Source organism: Quercus suber, unplaced genomic scaffold (assembly GCF_002906115.3).
Source record: "Quercus suber isolate HL8 unplaced genomic scaffold, Cork oak 2.0 scaffold_296, whole genome shotgun sequence".
Taxonomy (NCBI): Eukaryota; Viridiplantae; Streptophyta; class Magnoliopsida; order Fagales; family Fagaceae; genus Quercus; species Quercus suber.
In genome coordinates, this window is record NW_027069752.1 from 133,171 (window position 1) to 150,260 (window position 17,090).

The 17,090-nt window shown below is 32.2% G+C and overlaps 1 protein-coding gene across 1 annotated transcript; it reads right to left on the bottom strand.

The window, feature by feature from the left end:
* Positions 1–2,741: 2,741 nt before the first annotated feature.
* Positions 2,742–9,662, bottom strand: LOC112007506 (70 kDa peptidyl-prolyl isomerase). Its single transcript, XM_065782299.1, is given in 13 exon segments — positions 2,742–3,008; positions 3,187–3,314; positions 3,861–4,009; positions 4,194–4,314; positions 5,383–5,540; positions 5,632–5,718; positions 5,829–6,020; positions 6,143–6,223; positions 6,407–6,484; positions 7,462–7,611; positions 7,614–7,721; positions 9,173–9,259; positions 9,468–9,662. Coding segments are annotated over 13 exon segments (1,596 nt in total). The 5' UTR covers positions 9,625–9,662; the 3' UTR covers positions 2,742–2,908.
* Positions 9,663–17,090: the final 7,428 nt, after the last annotated feature.

Genomic DNA, 17,090 nt, shown 5'->3' on the forward strand with positions numbered 1-17,090 from the left:
GGTTAAGTGACATAGCTCGCGATCCGCTGAATGATATTAGAGCCAATTGCACGTTGAAAATAATTGGAATGGTTATTATCAAAATGTAAGAACTAAATTGTCTATGACTCTAAAATTTAAAGACCAAAATAATATATATATATATATATATTCCTTTATTTATTACTTATTTTCTCAAGAGTTTCAAAATAGTGAAAATATTGAGAAATGTTAATTTAATTGAGAGATGGAGCAATATGAGTTAGTTGATAATCATTTTTTTTATAGATATATTAGGGACTAATTTGTACTGGGCCCAACAATAAAACTTAACACACACTCTCCAAAATCTTGATTCGCCTCCACTGAACAACCCAAATAACCTTACGAATCAGCCCAAGCACCACATATTGGGTCATATTTTATCCCAAAATTGACAAAAGGTTAAAGAAAAAGAAGTTTATATTAAATAAATGCTTATTTGAATTTTCATAAATTTTTAGTTTATATTTCCGCTGCTTAACTCAAAGTCTTGGCTTTATCTGGGTTGGGTTCTAAGACTTTTGACATCTGAGAGTGAATTTTGAACATATATAATACATTATATTGATGTGACTTTTGAATTAAAGCAGTAGTTTTTTTGTAGACTGCTTCTAATTAATGGTTTGTTTGGATTGAGAGGGAGGGAGGGGGAGTATAGAGTAGAGTAGAGTAAATTTAGCACAAAATTAGTTGATTTTTAGCTAACTCTACTTTACTCCCCCCTATTCCCTCCTTCCCCCTCCATCTAAAGATACTAAACAGGCCGTAAATGAATCAAAGCCGCAGGGAGTGTTAATGAATTAAAATGCAGGGAAAGTTGAAATGAATTGAGTTCCTTTACTTTTCGATGAACTTGAAGCTGTTGGGCCTGGCCTTCAGGATTGAAGCTTTAATGGGCAAGTAAACTTGATCATGTCCTGGGATGGGTCCACATGGACCAGCTTTATGCTTGCAAGACAACAAAATATTTGTGTTCTGATGTCCAATCCATGCCTTAAAAGATTACTCTCAAGCCCAGCCCATGTATAGCCGGCCCCTTAAAATCTTTAAGCACCTACTCCGACTCTTGTCCTAAAGAATAAATGAGGCTGATAGGAGGACCACCCAGAACAAAGTTTTAGTCTCAGCCTGGTTTTCTTTTGTCCATTGGGCTGAAATTAGAGGTTGGATCTTGGGACATGGCAAGTGTTTTCCATCAAAAGTGATAGGTTGTAGGATGTTTAAGTTTGGAAATTAACATTTCTAAAAAACAATTAGGTGTAAGGATGTCTACCATATCTTGACCCTTCGGGTGGTGTCCAAACAAAATGGTGCAATAAGTAAAGTTAGATATCATTCGGCTGCCAATAACTGTCTTCGGTTTTGGTAATTAGGGTTTGTTTGAGATCTATTTATTGTGTTGAAATTGAAAACTTTTTGTTGAAAGTACTGTAGATAAAGGTAAAAGTTAGCTGAAATAGTACAGTAAGACTCATGAATAGTACTAAAAAGTGTAGTAAAGCTCATGAATAGTAGTAAAAGTAAGCTGAATAGTAAAATAAGCTGGTTTTTTAATTGGCAGCCAAACACACACTTAACTCACATTTTTATTTTGACTTACCTATTTGCGTTTTTTTTTTTACTTTTTGCATGAAAGGAAATTTCACTCTTATCAATGAAATAAATTTGCATTCTTTATTCACTGTTATAATCTTATATATAGATAGTATTGTAAATAGCTTTGTAACTGGTTCTACATATGGGAGAGAAGGTGACTCATAAAAACGTAGAGTATAGGTTACTTTGTAGAATAGTTTGGTAGTTGAAAATTACAGTTGAAAGTTTGTCTATTGTTTAAGTGAGAGAGCTTAGTTTGTATATAGATTTACTTTGGGTGTGATTCATAATATTAATGGTGGATTTTGGTTGGTATTACCTATGAATAGAGTATTGGGTTATACGTGTGAGTAAAGTCCTACATTGAATAAAGATAAGAAGAATAAGTGGTTAATATAACATAATTGAGCACATACCCATTGGGCTTAGGCCTTTTGGATTAAAATGTGTCTCTATATGTTATATTAATTACTCAAGGAAGCTCCTCAAGGTGTTTATCTCTCCTGACCAGTGGTATCAGAGCCCATGGTGGTGTGCGGCAAAGGTGATGAGGTGTTCATGGTCCCTACCCAACGGGGACAGAAAAAGCCTTAATGGCGCCCACAGAGAAGTCTTGAAGCCCACAAAGTGGCAGAGACTCACACGTGAGGGGGAGATTGTTGGGTTACACGTGTGAGTGAAGTCTCACATTGAATAAAGATAAGAAGAATAAGTGGTTAATATAACATAATTGAGCACATACTCATTGGGTTTAGGCCTTTTGGGTTAAAGTGTGTCTCTAGATGTTATATTAATTACTCAAGGAAGCTCCCCAAGGTGTTTATCTCTCCTGACATAGAGTTTGTCAAACTATGTTAAAGCTTTTGTTTTTAAGTTTGTTTATCAAAATGTTGATGCTAACTCCAACCAACTCTTAAGTTTATGTCCTCTTTCTTGGTGCTGGCTCCTGGATCACTTTTTATTCTTTTTTAATTCTTCAATTTTGTTATTGCATCAGTTTTGGTTGTCTTGCTTCAAAATCAGATTGTTCACTGATATTATCCTCTACAACTGCCCAATTATCTATCTATAATACATAAGCAATAGATGTGTATTGAACTATTAATATCATTCGGCCAAAAAAAGAAAAAAAAGAAACTTTTAATATCATGAATTAAACAATACAAGGCTGGTTTCCATACAATGGGCCACCACTTGAGAACCAATTGGTGCCAAATCAAAGAAATTAATCCCATATGATTCCAGTATTAGTGAAGCTTTGCTAGTAGAGAAGAACTGGAATACTTTTCAACTATCCCATTCTTGAAAGCATTGTGCTGAAAATCTCAGTTTGATATCTAGCATATTCCCTCTGCTTATCTTTAAGCTCCTTGTACACGAGTTTCACATCTCTATTATTTCAAAATAAATGAAGGAATAATGTTTTAATGAATTGAAGAAAAATATAAGCAAAAAATTCATAGAGGAAGTATCTACTCAAATTGGTCTTCATACTATCAATGCAATGAATTCAGCAGTGGGAGGGGAGTGTAGAGAAAGAGGAAGAGATGGGATTCACAACACTCATACCTATTATTTGGATCACTAGTTAGAGCTCTCTTAATATCATCCTCGGCTTTGTCTAGCTCAGATATTTTTAGATATGCTTGCGATCGTCTATATAGAGCTTTGACATTGCATGGATCATGTTTTAGGACCTGACGCAAAGCAAAAAAGCAGTATTCATTCTTGTTATCTTACAATGAAGAAATTTCTATGATTGATTATTGAGAAATTGAAGCTTTAAAAATGTCATTTTTGTGTATAAAAATGTATACAGGTAATGTTAATGTCTGAGAAAAAGTCAAGACTGCCAGCACCATACTGCCATTAAGAGGCATGTAGTTTTCATTTGTGAGGCATCCATAGGAAAGAAGACCCTTCCATGAATCAAGTTTCCACCAGGCTTCAATCCATTCCAAGCATCACCAGCATCAATACCAGTGTTTCTATGTCTAGATTGATTCATCACTACTATATCAAGCACTCTAGAGTCTTATAAATACAATCAAGAGACAATAATCCAACTAAAATGACTTGAGCTGGAAATCAGAAAAGATCTGTATCAGTACTATATCAAACACTCTATACCCTCAAATACAGTGCTTGCTGCATCACAACCATATCAAGCACTCTATACCCTTTTGGCTCTGTATATTATTTGCCAATGAAGAGAAAGAAAAAGGGTGTGGGGAGGAACATACCTTTGTGCATAGTGTTGAAGCTTCAAGATAGTCCCCCAATTTAAGTTTACAAGCTGCACTGTTCAAATTACTTGAAAACCATAGGGCCTTTGCTATGGACTTCTCATCATCAGTGAAAGAGTGGTCAAACTCTACATATGTTGCAGCCTGAAAATAGCAGTTAAGCAGATACTTCAGTTAATGCTCAACATCCCACACCACCCCACACCCCCCCCCCCCCCAAAAAAAAACAAAAATATATGCCAGTCCATGCAGAAAATACTATTACTCCATTCACATTATAGACTATCTCCTAGTATAATAAAAGAATTTTCATATCAGAGGAACTTTCCTTCTCATATTTTCTGGAAGCACGCCAAAACTTCCCAGCCTTAAACAGCACATTTCCATCATTTTTCTTCCTCTCACATGCTTCTATTTTCTCTTTAGCGTCCATCTTCCAAAATGGTTTCTCCTGTACACGGACATATTCATCAGAACAAGAAAAAAAAAATCATAATTAGCATACACATCAGAGTTGGTCTTGCCCACCACTTCTTGTTGTTCCTAGTTTATAAAAAGAAATAATGATTTTGAAATCCATATGGAAATTGCAGAAAAAAATTAGCTCCTGAGACATGGGCAATAAGTTGAAAATGGGTACAGGTTACATAATAATGGTCATAAGAAAAGGATGCTGTTTTCTTAAGCTTGACACATTATTCTTAAGCTCTAATGTGCAACTCACATCAGCATTGATTTAAGGTTTTATTATTGTATGATTATCCTTACCATTATAATTTATAAACAAAAATATATAACAGAGGACATGAAATAAGAGGTACAGCATAGTCCAAATTGTGCTAAACATGAAACATGTGCTTGATTTCAGTGGAATAACTCATATACAAAAAGAGCTCTGATATTCGAACTCATGTCTGAAGATGATAGAAAGTTTTAATTGAGTGAATTATGCAAACTTAAATTTTCAGTTCCTGTTAGAATTTAACTATGAACTTGACAAGTGATAAAGGCAACTAGTTCTAAGGCCTTCTTCATACTATATTTTTAAATTCAAGATACAAATAAAAATTGTACAAGCAGGAAATACATAGGAAAAAAAAAGGTGCTAAGGACAGAAACTAAGAAGTGCATTGTTGAGTATATCTAGAAAGAGGAGACACTCTGGTTAGTTTAATGCAGGAGTCAATCACACTAATTATATGGGAAGACTTAAGACATCTCAAGATAATAATTGCCCATTAAGAATCTTTAACTGTACTTGCAGTATCTCAATCTTTTGTTTTATGCTTTTCATTACAAATCACACCATATTTGGTTAGCATCACAAGGCGTAACAGAAGTCTTGCAAAATAAATATCAGTAAACAGCCACCGACAGATTCAACACAACTTGTTAGAATATTGACCATAAAAAGTTTGTGCCTGAAGGAATTAAAGGAATGAATGATCAATGCTTCAAAAATGATTGCCACTTCCTTTTCCAAAATGGAAGTGGAATAGGAAATATAAGAATGGATAACCTTAATGAAGTCAATCAATTCGACTTCATAAAAGAGGTCTTCATTTGCCATCCCTGAAATGTCATTGCTATGCAAATATCCTTTGGTGACAGTGACTAGGGCTTGTTCTCCTTTTTTCATAGTCATGATTGCTCTGTCTAAACTCTCATTTATCTGTTCTGCAAAGTTATGCGACAATTATCAAGGTTACAAAAGATGCACAGATTACTGATCATTCCAAAAAGTAGTGCACACAAGAAAACAAAGTACCTTCTAGGGTTGTAAACTCAAAAGGTTCTTCATTTGACCCCTTCCTCTCAAAAACTGTTCCATCTTTCAGTTTACCATAGTATGTCACTGAGAAAAATGAATTATGAAAACTGTCAGGATTATTTTTTTATCTACATTTGAAAATTCAATAGACAAATGGGACTGACAAACTAGAATATGTTTTATCATAAGATTACCTTTCACCACGGATCCTTCATTTGGACGGTCAAAGCCTTCACCAACTTTTGTGATCCTTTTAAGGACCTTCTTATCTCCGGTGACATCAACGACACTTTTCCAGGACACAAGTTCAAGTTTGATGGTTAAATTAGAATCAGGAGGAACATCATCAGTGTCTGCAGCTCCATTTTCATTTAGTCTAATACCATCTGAAAAGGAATGACTTGAGCTTAATATATTTTCTCTTGTAAAAGGTGAAGAACAAAGGAAGTGAAGTACATTTACTCAAGACATACTGCCTCAAAGGGAACAAGTAACAGCACCAACTTACATGAAAACTTCACAGCTAGCTCTGCTTTCTCACCCCTTCTCATTGTCTTCACTGCTTTGCTTATGGCAGGGCAAAGATAACCTGTTCCCAACTTCCCATAAAGGGGAAAAAACCAAAAACTTCTGAGAATAGGCAGACTGACATTTTTCTAAGTCATTGCTAATTATTATAGATGTTTCTTCACAGTAATTATGATGAAGAAATCTGATTCTATTTGAATGGAAGTGTAATTCCATAATTAATTAACATGCAAGTTCAACTTACCATCACTTACGTTAAACTCCACACCTTCGTCAGACTTGGAGACAAGTGCTGCATTCTCAAGTCGTGCCTCATACTTCACTGAAAAGATAGAAGAACGCAAATGTAATCATGCACTCCCATAAGTCTAAAAATAATTAAATAGGAAAAAATAACACAGCTGATGATCTGGCTAGTTAACTTCAGACATTCTTAATTTTTTCCTAAAGCAGTCCAAGTGCCACCCAATCCCATCCACTAGCCAAGTCTAATGGCTACTTCAAATGAACGTTCCATGAATGCTTAGATCAGACTCCGAGGGAGGTATTAGAATCTCACACTTTGAATGATGGGGATTAGATTATACAAGCAGTGCTCTATTATTGTGTTTATGATTACTTTATCAGCTAAACAATATTCATATCAGAACAGAAAGACATGCTCACATATGTAAATATCTTAGTTCCATGCGAAACTTGTCTGTCTGAAGAAGATTAACCATTCAATTCATTGTGATAGTTATTTTTTTAATTCCATCAGATTTTTTCCATCTTGTGTCAGTGAATGTCCGTTCAAGGACTCAAAATTTTAAGCCTCTTCTTTGAGCATATAGTTTTCTTTCTGCAATAATTACCAGTATGGACCAAAAAGGATAATATACATTCTTTTCAGTTTCTATATTGCCTTTTGTATTTGCTGATGAGAATATCTCATATGAATCTAATATATGACTGAATTTCTGTGGAATTGTTAAGACACTCTTTTGTATTTTCCCTTTTTCGTATCACAAAAGTATCATTTTGAAATTACAACCTTCATAATCATCGGAATAGAATGATGATAGGAAGTATGGTCTAGCAACCTACCAAGCTAATGCAGCAACTTGATATTTGTTATCAAAGTTAATAACCACTCCATGGGGTAGTAGAATTGGCTGGGGACCACACCTCATGAAGATGAGGTCACTAGTTTGAATTTCCCTTGCCTCATCCCCTAGGGAAAAATTCACTTGCATAAAAAGAAATCACAAATTTAATGACCAAACTTTTCAATGGTTTAGTTTGTCAATTCAATATTACCTAACACTTCATCAGCTTCTCTTGGAGTCGCCCATCCCTCACCCTCCTTGGTTATCTTCTTTAGTATTCCTCCATCACCAGTAACGTCCCTGATGGAGGTCCAAGAGAGCATTTCAACATAAAAAATGAGAGTTGAATTGGGAGGAATCAAGGTGGAAAGCCGAGTTCCCCATAGGCCAAGTTTGGTGGTATTATGAATATTGCTCTCTCACCCTTCTTCATAGTGGCAACCCCTTCATCCAATCCTTTTATGACTTCACCTGAAATCCAAATTGTCATGGAAGTTAAATGAAGATGAAATCTAATGAACTCAATTGTTTCTCCATAATAAAATAAATTATAAATTATTATTTTCACTTTCAATACATATGAAAATTGGAGAATAAGAACAATTATGAAGAATTAATATGACAATTTTTGTGAAGCGATAGAGCCATCTCTTACAACTTCTACCCCATTGTAATTTGGCAATGCAAACATAGCAGACAACTTTTTGATACTTTCAGAAGTGATTGTTATAATAGTATTCTTCCTAAGGTATTAAAGTTTAGGAATTGTTATAATAGAATTGAAATTCTAAAAAAATGCTCTTCAAAAAGCATCTCAATGTTATCATTATTTTCTTTTTATTGTGATTTTTATTATTATTTTAAAATACAAATTAAAATCTTGAAAAACAAATCCAAAAACCCTGTTCTCTTAATGGGTTTATGGCTTGTATTCTCATTTAGTTGTTACAAAGGCATCTCATTTTTTTGGATTTCAGTTGGCACAATTGGTAAACACTACCATCATCTAGTAAAGGACCTAAAATTGAATCTTGCCTATACCAAAATGAAACTGGAGGTGGAAATCATGAAGGAGTATTTTGCTACAAGGATTTTCATGAGCATGAAAGTTGGATGCCCTCAAGATTATTGGTCGCTAGTCTGTAAAATGAGAATGACCCAGTAACTAAGGTATATACCAACCAGTGAGATTGGTTGGAGACATTTTGAAGGTTAAGTTAGTAAAGAAAAATCATAGAGTGGGCTTGAGAAAAAAATGACAGAGCATTGAAATAATGGAGTGGATACATTTTTCTCTGGTTGAGAGGGGTTTGTAGAGTATCTCTAGTGGTATTTGGTGGGATCTTCCCCATGCAGTAAGGAAGAGAACCTGCCATAATGCTATCCCCTATGTTCTTTGGTGGCTTCCTTATATGTTCTTGCCAATCTATTTTACTACATAACTAAATAACTATTATTCTTCTGTGCCAAACTTTATTGGAAATGCAAAGGAAATCTTTCCTATTTTTATCAATGTCTTTTAAACATATAAGAGGAAAGCAAGCATTGTGAACAAAGAAAGGAAAAAGAAAGAAGAGAAAAATGCAAAATAAAAGAATGATAAAACTTTCCTTGAAAATTTGTGTATAAAAAAATTACGCTGCATAACATGTTATATGTATGTATGTGCATTATAGACTTTAGTCCCTCTAGAGTTAAATCCAAACATCACCACTAAACCAAAGTACAGAGAGAGAAAAAAAAAGAGAAAATTCAAGTTTATTATTGTGAAAAAAAAAAAAAATCAAGTTTATTCAAACTTCTTTACTAAATAAATAAGCATAATTAAAATTAGTTAAATGAAAAGGCATGCATACAACATCGTAAGCTAGCTAAAGCATTTTAGTCCTCTACCATGAGTATTTGATTTGCACACTACTTACTTTGGCCTAGTTTGAACCGAAATGGAGTTCCTTTATCTACATTCGAATCCAGACAAGCCCCGCCCTCGACGCGTCCGCTAAAATGAACTGGAAAATATGAAACATCCTCAGACTTCATGTTCATAATCATGTGATATTAGCAAAAAAAAAAAAAAAAAAAACAGAAGTATGCTGCTCTGGAATTTGCATGTATGAAATTTAATTAGTCATGCAGTGACTGAAAATTAAATGTTTTGGCTTTCTTTGTTTTGGTTAGCTTTGTGTGAACTACAGACAGGGAAATGGAATGGAGTACCTTCCACTTCGTCCCCTGGAAATGGAGTCTGCCATGAATTGCCTTTCTTGAGAATCTGCTTTCTCAGGCCTTGACTTCCGATTTCACTTTCTGGGCATCCTGAATTTTTGGTTTTCATGTCACTTTCCAAACTGGAAATGGGAAGAGAGAGTGCCATTGAAAATTGAGAGAGAGAGAGAGAGAGAGAGAGTGTAGTGTGTGTTTCGAGTAAAAGATAAGCCGTTGTTCGTTTCCCTCCTTGTGAAGCATTCAGTTTTTTTTTTTTTTTTTTTTTTTGGGTTACGTGTTTAACTCAAAGAGTTCACTCACTTGAACTCGGGACTGGTTGGATGCGAAATTGACCGAGTTGTTACACTGCTTGCAAAAAATATTGAGTTGGATAATATATTAATATTTGTTAGAGTCACATGAACCTAACATTTATCATCAGTTTAAAACACCAAAAATTAAGTGCAGACAGAAATTGAATTTTAAATTTTTTATTTAAACTACTACAAACTTTACCATTTGAACTAATTAAAACCTATAACACAACCTATATACATCAAAGTAAGAGAAAGGAAAAAAAAAAAAAAGATATTGAGTTTTGTTAACTATGAAATTTTTCATTATCTTTTTGCCTGATTTTTAGTTTTTCAGATTCAATTTCTTTATTTTAATTTTTGAAGATTTTATTATTATTATTTTTTTAGAATCTGGATTTCTTATAAACTTCTTTTTTGTTTTTTGTTTTTGTAGAACATATCCTTTATGACTTCGGGCGGCCCAAGTCTGTTATAAAGCTTAAGTAGTCCTAAGAGGCCAAGGTTGGGCTGAATGTATGACGACTTAGCCTGGGCCAAGGTGCTTGTGTGGATTTATAAAGTACTGTGTTATATATTGCTACGTTATTTGGGCCAACAATTAGTTGATGATGATTTTTTTTAAGTAAAATACTATTTTGGTCTTTATATTTTAATAAAAGTTTGTTTTTGGTTTTTAAACTTTAAAAAGTTCTTTTTTTATCCTTTAACTTTGTAAAAAAAAATTTCAAAAGTTTCGAGATAACATTAGGGATGAAAAAAAAAAAACTTTTTTCAATAGTTTAGGGATGAAAAACAAACCTTTAGTAAAGTTTAAAGACAAATAAAATATTGTTAACAGTTTAGGAATGAAATATAAACTTTTCAATAGTCTAATGACGAAAAATGATCTTCTTAAAGTTTAGAGATGAAAAATAAACTTTTAATAAAGTTTAGAGACCAAAATAGTATTTAACCAATTTTATTTTATTTTATTTTAGAGAAATTGACGAGGATGATCTCCAAGAAATTAGGCATAGTTTTACCCAATTTGGAAATTAAAAAATATATATATATATATATATTTTCATTTTGCCCACCTAATTTTTTAATTACACTTTGCAAGAGGCCAAGGTTGGGCCGAATGTCCAACCGCCTGGGCCGAAGTGCTTATTTGGATTTATATAGTACGAATGAGGTTTGAGTGAAACATTGCCGAAGTACTGTGTTAAACATTGCTACATTGTTTTTTGTTTAGGCCGAAATCTAGTTGATGAGGGTGTTTTTGTTGCTATATATATACAGAAAGAGATTTTAACGAATCTCTCTCTCTCTCTCTCTCTCTCTCTCTCATCGTACCAATGTCAAACTATGTCAAATGAGAAGATTTTACTGAATAATGGACACTTACCTCTTCTTGTGTCCAAAAACTAATAGACCTGATGAGATTACCCCTTCTTCTTTTCTTTTTATTTATTTAGTTATTTTTAATATTTTAATATTGAAAATTTTTTAGTGTGTTTAGAATTTCCTACTTACGGCTTCTTGAACCTCTTCTCTCCCTTTCAACCTGAGGTGCCATTAGACCATTTGAGTGGTCCGCCAAATTAATAGACATTATTACTCATGATTTCCCCTCTCTCTTGCGTGTGTGTGTGTGTTTGTTTCTTTAAAAAAAAAAAAAGAATAGGTAATTGTCCCACATTACTTAAAAAGAGTGTGTTGTGTATAGTATAACTTATCTCACTATTTTTTAAAAGTTACCGTGGCTTTTGAGTAGAGTTGTGGTGTGCTTTTATTTTGGAACCCCTTTCCCTCTCTTTTGTGTGTGTGTGTGTGTGTTTGTTTCTCCCAAAAAAAAAAAAACATGAATTTAGGGGCGGGCGAATCTACTAAGAATTTTATGAAGGGGGGGGGGGGGCATGGCCCCCAAACTTTTCCAATTTTATAAAATTACCCTAAATTTTTCAAAAAATATGGTTGGCCCCCCAAACTTTTCAAATATTTGATTTTTGCCCCTTAAATTTACCTAAAACTTTGAAAGGAAATATAGTTAGCCCCCAAAACTCTTCATATTTCTTAAATGCTTCTCAAAGTTGACCTTGTCTAAGAAGAATGGACACGGGTATGGGAACAAGTATGGGTACATGTACGACACAGTGGCACAAATTTTTTTGAAAAAATAAAATACTGGTATGGCCGAACACGTCTATTAAATATATTTTTATTTTTATTTTCTATATATTATTAAAACCTTTATCTTTCATATTATGTTAAATATATATCAAATTGAGAATAATGATGGATAATAAAGCAAATCCATGACAATTAAAGGATATTTAGAAATTAAAATACAAATCAAGAATAATAATATTTATGAATGATGGCAATTTTGCCCAACCCCTCCCTACTTCACCAACACGGGTTTTCCTTGCCCCGCAAAAGTGGTGGGACGAGGATGGGGCAAAATTTTAGTCCCACACCACGGGGCGAAGTAGGGATGTGTTTAGACTTTTTAGACCCATCCCGCCCTATCCTGCCTCACATTAACAAATGTTATAATTATAAATTTCATATCTTAAAACCCTACTATTTAAACAAATATATCAATATTAACATATTTTACCTCTCTACCTTTATTTTGTTATTTGTTATACTATGAGATTTTGTTTTTGTTGTGATATTTGTCTTGTTAAACACTTTGATAATATTATTAAGTTTTTGCTAAAAATTAGTTTGATTTGATGGGATAAATTTAGTTATAATTTCAAGTATAAAAATATTAGTGAAAAATGTTTTATAAAAATAAAAAAGTAATCATTGTGGGGAAAATTAACAAAAAATAGAGTTTTACGGAGTGGGGCTTCATGGGGTTTCAAGGGGCGGGATGGAGCAAGTAAATTTTCCTCATTATGCAGGGTGGGCGGGGGCAAAAACCCCATCTTTCAGCCCTGCCTTGCCTCGTCTCATTGCCATCCCTATGCTGTCTTTGTTTTGTGGAAGTTTGTTTGATTGCTCTTGTTCTTGTATTCCGGCAGTGTCCTGTATTTTTTTTTTTTTTTAATTTTTTAAAAAGGACTTACGATTGGGACACGAAAACAAAAGTGTCCTAGGCATGTCAACCTGTCAAGTGTCCAATATGGCGACAGCATCCCAAATAAAATATCTGTTCTTCGTAGGACATCATCCCTCAGGTTCAGAAGAACTCAACACTATTGACTTTTTGCTAATTCTAATTGATATGTTAACAACTCTTGTGCATTGAAAGTAGGCAGAGTGTGGATATTTGAAGGAAGTTTAAGTCGATTTGCTTTATCGAGTGTGGATCTTTCCTCATTAAATGGTCAAAGATTTTGTTTTCTTAGATGACATGGGATAAAATCAAACATTTGAAAGTGTACAGGACCTAGATGATAGCGTTTTATTAAATAAAAGATTCAGCTAAAATTAATTTGAGCAAGCAAGCCCGAGTAAGGGAGCCATCGAAGCAAAATGCCTATATCCTGATTCGTTGGGTTTGGTTTGGTTATGGTGAATATGAATCCTAGCCGAAACTGTTCTTGTTCTATATACCTTCTAATTTAGCACTTAGGTTGAGTTAAACTGTAGTTTTTCAAATTGTTTGTGAATGCTAAGTATGCGACCAGTTATCGTGGAAAAGCACAACGCAAGCCTCAAAGAAATTAATGTACTGAAATTTGTTACCATAGTAGGCTTCTAGTTCAATCTTCTGCCGACTGCAGTCTTACATACTGTACTTCAATCCAAAATATGTTTCGACATGTATATTTTTTGATTCCCGTACTCAGTCTTAGGAAACAAGAAAAATGAACAAAATATGTCAATATGTACTTTTCCTCTGCCTATATGGTACTAGGGTTCATCATATTAGAACAAAGCTGCAAGTATCTCAGTTGATTTTACGAGTACAAGAGACAGTGTCTAGCTCAGCAATGCTGTAAAAATATGTCAATCTGTCTGTATCTAGCTTAGCAATCCTGTAAAAAATTTGTCTCACCGTTCATTTCCCACCTACACTTGTTAGCATGCATGCCCTCCTGAACAAAAGCCACATGAGTGGAACACAAGGGACCTTCTAACTCACCTAAATGCAGTAGTGAGAAACACGTGAAATGCACTAGAACATGTTTGTGGAATTTTTAGTGTCCTGCTTCACGCGGAAAACAATCATTTCAATCCACTGATCACTTCATGAACATGTCTATTGATTTGTCGGGTGCTATGTATTCTCATTCTACCTTTGATCTAGCTTAAAGATGTTGTCTTCCACTCCTTGTGGTTATGTATCTAGTCCTGCAAAGTCTGTTATTGTGTGTACTCCACTTGCCTCCCCATTTGCCTTGTATGTACCTTGGCGGCTTGGCCCTCACTTTTCATTCAAAGATGCTTGTTTTTGGGGTTCTGTGTATTCCTATAAGGTTAAAATCTTGTTATACACTCATTATGACTTATTTTGTACACAATTTATTAAAATCGTATTTTCAAAACATAATTTTAGTCAAAACTATGAAATCTTGTTTACAAACATGCAATAGTGCCCTTAACATCATTTGCATTTCATTTGTGACCTTATTTGATTTTGTTTTTGTTTTTGTTTTTGTTTGTTTGTTTGTTGTTGTTTTTTTTGTTTTGTTTTTTTTTTTTTTTGTTTTTTTTTTTTGTTTTTTTTTTGTTTTTTTTTTTTTTTTTTTTTCAGAGTTTGTAATGAATGAAATGACAACGTCAGCTTTATATGGCTTAAACTCCTAACGAGAATGTTTTGGGCCAAAAAAAAAAATCCTAAAAAAAATGGTGAAAAAGAATTGAATGGTTATGTGAAATCGGTCGGTGCATAGCATGCATTTGGCAGAGTCAGAAAATTATTCTAGAGAGCTCAAATAAATATATCGATAATTTTTAAATTTACAAAAGAATACACACACATATATAATCTCTATTTCTCTCTCTTTTTCTTTTTCTTTTCTTTTTTTTTTTTTGGTAGAAAATTTATAGTCTTTGCTTAAAACATGCCTTTAACATGATTTATTATATAACTAGTATTATATCTGTGCGATGCATAGCTTAATAAAAAATATTTTGATAATATAATTAAATTGAATAACAATAAAATGAAAAAAAAAAAAAAAGTTACATGGAAGATGTATATTATGTAAGTTCAAGTTTGGTTTTTTTTTAAAAAAAATATATATTATAAAATATTTTAAAAACTATGGCAAATTGTAAAAATAGTATAACAATTATTAATGAAATCTCTCTCTCTCTCTCTCTCTCTCTCTGTATAAAAGATAAACAAATATCTATTTTTTTAAAATCTAAAAAATAAATGAATTTTGTATATTTGTCCTTTTATATATAATATATCTAATTACAATGATCAATAAAAACTTTTATAATTTTTTTTAATAATTCCTATTTATTTATGAAGAGGGGATCATCCTAAAAGAATTAATTCAAAATTTAAGATTAAAAAATAAATTGTACTTGTACACCTAAAATAAATTTAATTTTTATTTCTTATTTTAATATTTAAATAATTTGTTTTAGTGTTAATTTTACTCAAATGGTTATAAGTTATATCACCCACTTAGCTGTAAAACCAGAATATGTATCCATATGTAACATTTTAACTTAATAATAAATAAAAATATAATACCCTAATTTAATGTAACATTCTAACTTCCTAATAATTAAATATAACACCCTAACTTAAAGTAATATTTGTAATTGTATTGTGTTTTAGCCTTTAAGAACATACATATATATTTTTTCTCATAAAAAAAAAACATAGATTTTAATATTACACATGAAAAAATATTGAATTCAATAATTGAAACAATTGAAAACAAAATTAAGAACACCAAATAAAAATAGTATCAATAATTAAGATGAATTGCATTATCTAAATTTTTTATAAAAAAATCATAACATTTAAGCAATAATTGAACTATGTTAGTATCTAGACCTTCTAGGGTACCACACTCAAAATAATTTCAGAAATAGATAAATAAAGGTACATAAAAAGAAAACAAATATTGTATTGCAATGTAAATGTAAAAGTTTAAATATGAATTACCCATGTCTAGCCATTTCGATATTGACATTTGTGTCTAGCCATTTTGATCTTGCTATTAGTGAGTAAATAATTTGCACAATTAATTTAGAACACCAAATCAAAAACATATATCAATAATTAAGATATACTGCATTATCTAAAATATTTTAAAAAAAAATCATAGAATTTAAGCAATAATTTTCGTACATTAATAGAAAAATAGAAACGCAATAAATAAAAATAAAAAGAAGATAGCTCTTCTCACATAAAGGTAAGTCTTCTCACCGAAAATCCAAATCCTTCCTTTTGTAATTCTTCACTTAATTTGTTTTTTTTTTTTTTTTATTGATTGATTTTAGCATTCTTAAATAGCAGAGTAGAGTTGTAGTAGAGTTTTTGTTCAACTCATTTTCTATAAATATGGAAAAAAATTGAAGAGAGAGATGGACTGCAGCATGTCCAAATCTCACAAAAAAAATTATTCCTATAAATAAAAGTTGTATCAATTATCTAATGATTTTTTTTTTTTAATTGTGAAACTTAACAAATAAAAAAGATGACAAAAAAAAAAATGAAGAAATTGTGTAATACGATAGAATAAAAAAAAAGTTTATATAAAAAAATATTAAAAAGAAAAAGGAAAACCGTGTAGAAAAAAAAGTTGATATTAACTAAGTTTTTGTATTTATCCAAAAGGAGGGGGGGGGGGGGGAGGGGGAAGGGAATTTAGTGTTTTATTAAAACACTAAAAGTAGTTGAATATAATTTTAAAATAGATCTTTAGAACAAAATCATATACTATGTTGCTGTTTTTCATGTTGCATTTTTTTTTTAATCAAATTAAGATTTTATCAACTTAGAAATTATTGGAGAAGAAGATAAGAACAATATATATATATATATATATATCTAAATCTAAAAAAATTTCTGCAGTTTGGCGAAACCACTTAGTGCAACTACGGCTTTTAAGCCCAACTTTTATTATATAGTATATGATATGATTTCAAAACTTACCTTCTCATCAAGCAGCATCAAATCAACACTCATAGGTTCATTATTTGTTTTAATATTAAGTACTTCCCACATTCTTGTGACTCTACCTCTAATATTCCAATAGTCTTTTTCAATGTCGATTTCATCCAAGAGATTATTATATCTTTGATTTTGTCTATCCATTTTGATAAAATAATATAAAAAATAATTAGCATTTACCTAAAAATAAAAGAAATATGAATTGAAACACTAAAAATTTGGGGAATGCTTGCAATT